The following is a 9,624-nucleotide window of genomic DNA, read 5'->3' on the forward strand; positions in this document are numbered from 1 at the left end:
AGTAGAATTAAAATTATAAAATATTGTCCTTTCCTTCAAAATTTACATACATCTCACACAGTGGTGATTGACATCTTAAATGATAATTAATTACTAGGATTACAATTAACTAGGATATTATGTATATTACATATCTAACTTATTACATACTTATAATAATATTTACAAGTATATATATATATATATATATATATATATATATATATATATATATATATATATATATATATATATATATATATATATATATATATATATATTTAACTAAACATATATATATATATAAAGGTACATTAACCATTGTTTATTAATTAATTGCCTGAGATGTTTATTTATTCCTGATCTATTTTAATATGCAGATATATCAATTGCTAATAATACATAATTAATATTTAATAGGATTCTGTAGCTATTGGTAATATGAGGATTGCATGTAGTAATGATAATTTTATTTAAAAAAAAAAACGCCTTTAAAGACTAAGAAAACTAATTAATCTCATTAATTCTATAAAATAGTATTTTTTTTCTTTTAGCGATTTCTGTTAAATTATTGGCAAAGCTTTATTAGTTTCCCAGTTTTACCTGGGAAACGCACCTATCCCCTACAAAATGGTAATTGTTGATACTTACTAACGCTAGATGGTATTAGTAGTCTGGAATCTGTACGTAGCCTACCGAATAATTTTACGATAATTATTTACGATTGCGTTAAAATCTCTAGGGTGTGAAAACGGCTGAAGGTTAGCCGTGCAGGTAGTGACATTTGGCCTTGTATCCCGAGCGACGGTCGTTTTATTTCCCGTTAGGTCAGTTTCCGGGACGAAACCTCCTTTGTTCTCCTTTTCCCGTTACGTCCGTCGCCGGCCAAGTCTATTGTGCAATTTTACCGTTAGCCGGCCAAGACAACCCTTATCAGTAGCTACGTTGCCAGATTGACGAGAGCGTTTCCGACATGAATCTACAAGAACATTAAATGGTTTTTTTTTTTTTCTTTTGGTGGCAGATTTTTATCAACTACAAAATAGCAGAATATCAGTTGGTTACATTTTTTTACTCAAAGGTCAAACATATGTGCATTACATGTTTCATTACCATGGTAATTTAACTTCAAATAGTTTTGATATCTCATGTCACATTTCTGGTCTCAGTTACCGCTAATATGGTCACAAAACATGTTATTGGTGGTTTACGACCATATCAGTCGCCACCATGAATACAAATGTTTGGGAGGATTGCTCTTTATTTTTTAACGAATTTTTTCCTTTATTTCTTTTTCCTTCACCCTGAGCTCTATCACTTATATCACTGCAATTCTTCATATTTATTTCATTATTTTATCTAACAATTTAGGGCACAGGACTGATCACTTTACCTTAAACTGCATTGTGCCTTTGTAGTGTCTTTTACATGACTGGGTATGAATAAGGGGTAAAAAAGATTTTGTAGTACAAACATAATTTGTATTGATTTCTATGAAAAATTTTCGTAAGAAACATGATAAAATAAAAATTCTCACTTGAAATTTTCGATTGATAATGAATTAACAATAATATCACAAAAAATTAACAAAAAAATCCTCGAAAAATTATACTTACACTACTCATTATTTATAATTTGGTTTTCTTTTGAAATTGAAAAATTATTTTATCGGTCGTATGCATTTGAACGCACTTCATATTTTACGTAATTATCTATGGAATAGTATTAGTCTGCGTTCAAAAACATAAACCGATAAACATTCTTCATCCATAAGCATGAAATTCGGTCGAATCGTAAATTGCAGCCTGATAGGGCACTAAATTTAAAAATTTCTCTGCACATCATATTTTCAGGTTTGAGGATCAACAAAGGAGAGTGGAAATCTGGATCACCGCATTTCAGTTTTACAGAATACAAGAACTAAATACTATGACAAAAAAATCTTAATATTTTGGACATTGGAGTCACGCCCATCAAAATACTTCTTGATCCTTACACACTCACAGCATTGCAGGATAATATAACTCGGTCGTCTATATAATAACGATTTATGTAACTAAAACCTTCATTATGAATACTCGTACATAAAAATAAAAAACAGTAAAATGCATTACAAAAATTTATTACAGTATTCTTACATAAGTATAAATTGTCTAGACAAATTCAGAATAAATAAAAGACATTTTGACAAAGATTAAACTGCCTTGGAATAATTATACTCAATCATCTATTAGGGACTAGAAACCTGATGTTAAATAAATTGTAACACTGGAATAAACCTGTGTTGGTGAATTGAGTATTGAAATATTTTCATATTACTACATCATTTCAATTTCATTTTCTATATTAGTATATTTAATTTTAAAGGTAAGAGTGTTGGGAGTTGTGACATCAGCAACTAATATTTCCGCATCATTCAAAACGCCAAGTTCAAACATCGTCTTGTTCAAGTTATCTCTAGTGCGTTCTTCAATACTTGAAACTGTTGACATGTAGAGCGTTTTGTTTTTCCCATTAATAGATGTAGTGAGACCTAAAAATAGTGAGACATGATATTTTATGTTTGAAGCAGTAAATTTGCAGTTAAAGTTAAAGTTAAAGTTAAAGTCTATTAAAAAAAGAGATGCAAATAGTGATGGCGATTAAATCCAAAAACTAAATTAAGTAACGATTTCTTGTAAAGAAGTCATCACACTAATCAGGCGCACAAATCTGGTTGTGTATTACATATTTCTAGCTTCTGATATGTTTGACAATTTGACATTAACTTAAGCTAAAAAAATGTAACCCAAAAATGAATACAATCTCAACTGCAGACTCCCAACCCAAAAAGTTCAGTTGAAAACCGAAACGTAACTAAGGGTACTAGTGTAGTTCTAATGGCAACACCTAAATGTTGAGAATATAAATCCTTAATTTTAAACACAATACTCAAATTAACAATTACATCACCGGCTAAGTACTAGCACGAAATAGCCACATTACAATTTTAATGTTAATGATACAAAACAACACTGTAATTTGACATTACCGTTATAAGAATTGGTTGAACATTATTCCGATCTTTTCTGATATGTACTTACTGTTTTCAGTCAAAATTATTTATAATGATTCACAGTTTTAACATTATATTCCATAGATTTACTGTGTGTATTATTACTACTTTAACTTTGTTTAATCATATAAATTAAGTATTCTAACTAAATAAGATATACTGTATATTTAAAGTACATAATATATTTTGTACAAACTGGCTAAGGCCATTAATAAAAAATTAAAAACATATTTTCTTTTTAATTTTGACTATTATATTATACATACTATAATTTAGTCCATCCTCGAGGGACTTATATATATTGGCAGTTACACAAGCTAGTAGGTGTATGTAACTCTGAGTACCCAAGCCATTGCTACTACATATACATACTCCTTTTCCTCTCCTATAGTGCCTACTGTTCCTCCTCTATTTCCATTGCATATAGCAGTAATGTCCTTCACCCAGATCTCTTGTCATTTGCATCCCATCAAATATATTCCACTCATATATCCATGAATCAAAAGCACAGGACTGATCACCCTGCCTTCATATAATATAGATTGAGCGTTACGCATTGCTCGGTTGGGGTTAGGGGCCATAAGAAGATAATTTACTAACCAGGACTTTTCATTTGATATTCATGACCATCACACAGCATTTCCAAGAAATCTTTCAACTTGGTTTTGCGAGGGTCTTCCAAATTGATGATTTTTGGTACCATGCTGCAAGCAAGACAGTCACTCTTCTTTTCGGCCTCATATGTATAAGTATATATTCCATCAACATCATTAAAAACCATGTAGTTGTTGAGATTTATGCAGCATGAAGTGGCCAGCTTGAAGATCTGCAATATGAATGTGAAAAAAATCATTGTTAACCGGATCCACGCGGCTCGCATAACCGTATGTGTTTTAACAAAACATGCCCCATACGCGGCTGACATAAGTGTTTGTGTTTTTACATTGCTATAAGTTTCGAACCTCAGTTCAACTTAGAGGGATTTTTTCATGGTGTGGAACTTTGGATAAAATAATACGTCAATCCTTGGCCTTATGACATCTGTTGAAATATCTGACTAATAATTTGTAACATCACAAGGATAAATAAAAGAACAGATCCCTGATTTTTCTTGCGGTCGGTAATAAGTTCGCGCCATAATCATACCCTATATCTGTCTCACTCTCGACGCTACGCATCGCCAGTGGGTAAGAGTGACACACGATGCGTGCTTTGATTTATTTATGTTACGATCTTATTTGTTTATATTACGATATATTTCAAGAATAATGTGACACGAGTGTATTATAGAGTACCAAAAAGGCACAATGAATCCCATTGTACGTTTTTGTTTAAGAAAATAAATCGTTTCTTAACTAAATACATGATAAAAGTAATCATTTAAAAACTGCGAAATACCGCCGCGCACGGGCGTCTCTCAGGAACAAAGTGAACGCGGTTAAAAGGTTAAGGATAAATAATTATCTGTACTGATAAGAGGTGGGTGGGATAATAATTAATGAGGGTGGGGGGTGAGTTAGAAGGTGGAGTTTTGAACACGGAAAGCAAGGGTGAGGAATTTTGAAATAATATATTGTTTTTTAGATTACTAATAAAATTAAACTTTTTTTTGGATTTATACATTTTCAAAGTTGTTCATTATAAGCCTTTATATCATACTGGGTGTAATAATTCGAGTTTATATGAATGATTTGTATCCATTATGTGATTTGCAAATTCGGAAAGATAATTACTAACAAGAGCGTTAAGATGTCCTTTAATTTTTTTTTAAATTTATACTTATTACTTTCTTTTTTTTTTATCATAATCCCCGCAAGATATTTTGTATATTCCACTTTTTTCCCAATAAATAAATATCAGATATTGAGAAAAGATTTTCGTTTCCTTCTTTTACTGCGGTCATTAAAGGAGGACTGACTATATAATTATACCAAATGTATGACATTAAGCAGAAAGAAACTGTTCCAAAATTTTCAGAGCAAAAAGTATGGAGATCCTTTCTTACCTCGGTAGTGCAAGTAGCGGCGATAACAGCGTTAGTGCTGGCAACCGCTGGAATGATATTCTTGACAACGCCTTGGGTCAGGCGATACGTCAGACCGTGAATATTGAACTGACTCGCTCGGTCTTGAGACTTTTCATAAATCCAGTTCACATGCTGCGGATCGTCTCCATCTATTGCGGCGCCCCAGGGATTCTCTTTAGGCCATTGAATTACCTTTACATATTCGATACAGTGTTCTGGTAATCTGTTGGAAGTAAGTCAAATATTAATAATATCATGTTGGTGCTTGAATAGCTTACTAGATCCACAATGGTTGATTTAACCTTTTCCGGTGATATGTATTTACTACAACTCTACCTAAGAAATGAGAATATCATTATAAAATATGATAGATACAGGCTCAGAATTTTTGCATTCCTCTGTAATATAACGTATTACATAAAAATATTATACTAAAGGGTCCGCCATCTAAAGTTTTTTTTTTCAACTAGTGCTTATTTCGTGAATGGTAACACTTAGCTCATGTCTGATTTGACAGATAATTAGTTTTATCCTTCCGCTGAGCGAATATGGTTATGTGTATACGCTTGAACAACGCTGGGAAATATTGCGACATTACTTTGAAAATCATGGTAATGTTGCAGAATGTGTGCGAAAATTGCGTACGGTTTTTGGAAGAAGAGAAGCACCGTCAGCTCCGTATGTTCGTTATCTTGTGAAAAAAGTGAAAGAAACTGGCATCCTCATCGATAAACCAAAGCGTGAAAAGCCAAAAACAGTGCGTACACCCGAGAATATCGATGTTGTGGCAGAAAGTGTGCGTGAAGCGCCATCAACATCAATTCACCGTCGTTCTCAACAATTTGAACGGATTTTTGCTCACAAAAATTGAAGAGGAGGATATTGGCAACATTTGGTTTCAACAGGACGGCGCTACGTGCCACACAGCCGAAGCTACACTCGATGTTTTGCGCCCTTTTTTCAAAAAAAAAAAGTTATTTGGCGGACCCTATATAACGTTATTCATTTGCAGCGACGGAAATAAATGATTTGTGAAAAAATCGGGGATAAAATCATCAATATACAAACGTTTATCAGTGTTTGCAAGAGTACCGTGCTTTGCTTATACGCGCATGTCGAAGCAAGTTAAGTAGTGTGCAGATCGTCATACCCAGCGGTCGTGTCGCTACGCTAGCTGTTGCGGCTACTTGCGATGCATTTTTTTCTCGTTTTCAGATACTTACCAAAGATAACATTACAAAATTGTTACATTTGAACTTCAACTATGATCAATAAAAGCAATATTTAGAACATTAACATTTTTCTCTTCTTAAATCACATTTTCATATGGTGTACAAAATACATATCACAGTTGCATGTGGAAGTTTTTAAGCGCAGTAAGGGAAAGTTTAATATACATAGAGCATACGTAAATATTAAGTACCTGGGAGTGTTGGCAATAGTACAAAGTGGATATGTTATCTGTGGTGGATACAGATCAAGGGTGCATTCTATACAAGCACTCATTCCGGGAAGTATAACTCGGGCATTTCCTTTAAATCCCTCTGTACCGCCATCAATAAGCGGTATAACACTGCTCTGATCTAACGTACCTAAAAAAAATATTAATATTCAAAATCATTTATCCGATTAGAACGGCTCACATGGACTTTAACCGGTTAACTGCCGGCAGGTACATGTATGGCGGTACCCAGCACGCCACGAATTTTACATCAAAAATAAAACCTTCTAAACATATCGTTATTGAAAGTGTATTAACGTTTATTTATAAAACTTGCCAAATAAATGAAGAGCGCACCAGTCGTTCAGTCAATTATCCATTATCATAAAATTAATTGTTCACGGTGCAGGGTTGTCACAAAATTTGTCATAGAAAATATGAAAACTAAATTATATGTCAAAAGTAATTGTTTATGTTAGTTTAATATTAAAAATATACACACACACACAGTTTGATTTAAAAAAAATTTAAATCATCAGAATCGACACTAAAATCACTGTTGGCAACTCGGAGATTATTGGACAACCCTGAGCGCCATTAGTTGTTCCGATGACAAAGCTCACTTTAATTTACGTTTTAAGTGGTAAAAACAAATTCTGTTTCAATTCTAAGTATGCAAAGATATTCTCGATAGATGTCACTATGCGTTCAATATATTAGATAATAATTGATTAAATAATTAAATAATTGATTTTTTTACTAAAAGCCCATTTAAAACGGCGCGTTTTAAGACGTAATTTTTGTATGAGCGGCGCTCCGATCACAGAAAATTATGCATCTTAAGACGCTCTTGGCAGTTAAACGGTTAACTGGAATATAATGAAACCATAACTTTATGGTGTTTTTTTAGAGGTATACAAATTCAAATTTCCCGTAATAAATTGATAGTGACACCTGCCGTGCTACATGTTGCGCCATCTTATTGAAACCACAGCTCTATCACATCAATGCCATTCAACAGAGGTACGAAAAAGTCAGTATTCATGGCTCTGTATCGTTTCCATTGACCGTAACGTTCTGGCCGGCATCTTCTTTTTTAAAAATGGACCAATGATTCCACCTGCCCATAAAGCACACCAAATAGTGACTTTTAACAGATATAAGGGCGTAATTACCATCGTCATTGTAATTCAATAATGAAATGAGCATTCCATTGAGCCAACGCCGAGCAATAATAGAATCAAGTCCACATGCAACAACGTGGAACTGCCGATAAAAGGCCTCATCTTTATCCTGAATTGGACAGTGGTGAGCAATTACACTGCATCCGGGTACTCTGAAAAATAAACATTGGTTATTTTGAGTGAATTTGCAAATTACCCGATTTATTAAATTAAGTAATAGTAAATAATAATAATTGTGTATAATTTACATAGCATTTTTTTTTAAATAACACCTCAAGAGTGCTACACTGTGATTTGATTGGAGAAAAGGAGATTGGGGAAATGATTTAGAAAACAAATGCTTTTTTCTTAAGATCATCTTATTCTCACTGTTTCTTACTTCTAGAGGAAGGGCATTCCACTCCATTGGTCCCGCAACAGCGAAGGCAACCAATCTTTACCTCTTTCACATTCTTACATCTCCTCATACACATTCGCCAATTATTCCGACTTCTGACCTGACCACTTTCAAGTATTTGAAACACTTCATTCCAAATTTTCCTGTCTTCTGATTTTATTACCAACTACATTCTATCATTCTCTATTCTGGCTCGACCGTTCCCATTTTCCCCAAGCAACTACAAATAGTAAACATATTTACACACCTCCCATTAATAAATGCAGCAGCACATTCGGCTTTAGATGATCCAATGTCCTTTTTCCTAAACAAGAATTGCCGATTCAAGTTGGACAATTCAATGGTGTCCATATCGATGACGTGAATCTGTCTGAATCCCATCAGGGCCAGGTTCTTCAAAAGTTCACAGCCCAATCCCCCGGCGCCGATAACCAATATCTTACATGAAGACATCAGAAATTCCAAAATGTCGGCAGATGGCTCAAAATCTGGATGGCAGAATGGGCCAGACCTTTCCAAGACTTTGCGGATATTCAACCATCGTTTATGTAAATGTTCCGGAGGCTGGACCTCGTCTGGAACCACCACATTCTACAGAAAAACAATATAATTAATAAATTCTTCTTCTTCTTACCCTTATCTGCACCCAATGGTAAATAGTGCACTGCATCATATAAATGCAGTATTATCTTGATCGTTAACACATGAAGGAAAGGTAATCAGCCCTCCGCTTCAAGTATCAGTGAAGGGTAATGTTGAATAAATATTAAAGTGAAAAAATCACTTATATTTATTTCACCCCCCCACCCCCTGGGAATCGAACCCGGAACCTCCAGCACTTTAGCCGAGCGAGCTGACCATTACACTACGGAGGCGGACAAATTTACAAATACAGAAATAATAAACATTCATTTGTCGAATTATCTTGTTTTACGACTTTGGTTGACATCTTGTGCAAAAAAAACATTTATTTTTCCAAATTTCATATGTATATTTATTTATTTGTTCATTTACCATTAGTGGGCTAGCAAAAGAAAGATAATATCATAAAATAGAAACTCAAGCCAATTGTCTACCAAACAACGCCACGGCGCCTGACATAATAAAAAATACTACCCCCTCAATTTGATGTTGATTTTTCAACTGATGCACCTCTTCATTTATTACACATAGCTAAAACCGGTAAATTATTTACAAGGAATTGTAAAAATCTTACGTTTGTTGGAGTCAAAACCTCGGTATCCATATCGTTTTTGGATGGGTTGTCCATCGATTAGAGACCAATTACCGTTATAACCAGCTCAAAGATTAAAACCTGCTTTTGATTCCTTTTATATTTATACGAGGTTTCGTTCAAGTTTAAGGTTAAGTTCAAGTCGTTCAAGTTGTCTCGAGTCAGAGGCGGCTTGTCACAAAAACGTTCACCAGTGTTTACTACTATCATATTTAATAAGTACCTACCTACTTTTGTAAAGTGACAGTTGTTTTAGTGTTGTCATCTAAATTTGTCTGCCTTCATTATGTCGTGGTTGAAACGTTATG

The 9,624-nt window shown here is 33.8% G+C and overlaps 1 protein-coding gene across 1 annotated transcript; it reads right to left on the reverse strand.

The window, feature by feature from the left end:
• Positions 1–2,083: 2,083 nt before the first annotated feature.
• Uba3 (Ubiquitin-like activating enzyme 3) lies at positions 2,084–9,495 on the reverse strand. The gene is made up of 7 exons (XM_088262654.1): positions 9,299–9,495; positions 8,330–8,673; positions 7,677–7,837; positions 6,484–6,652; positions 5,040–5,283; positions 3,635–3,860; positions 2,084–2,512 (listed from the first exon to the last, which is right to left on the reverse strand). The coding sequence occupies exons 1-7, from the start codon at positions 9,350–9,352 to the stop codon at positions 2,298–2,300; spliced, it is 1,413 nt and encodes a 470-aa protein (XP_088118780.1). The 5' UTR covers positions 9,353–9,495; the 3' UTR covers positions 2,084–2,297.
• Positions 9,496–9,624: the final 129 nt, after the last annotated feature.

Source organism: Brachycentrus maculatus, unplaced genomic scaffold, assembly GCF_059751285.1.
Source record: "Brachycentrus maculatus isolate JH-2025_06_01 unplaced genomic scaffold, ASM5975128v1 h1tg000186l, whole genome shotgun sequence".
NCBI classification, from domain to species: domain Eukaryota; kingdom Metazoa; phylum Arthropoda; class Insecta; order Trichoptera; family Brachycentridae; genus Brachycentrus; species Brachycentrus maculatus.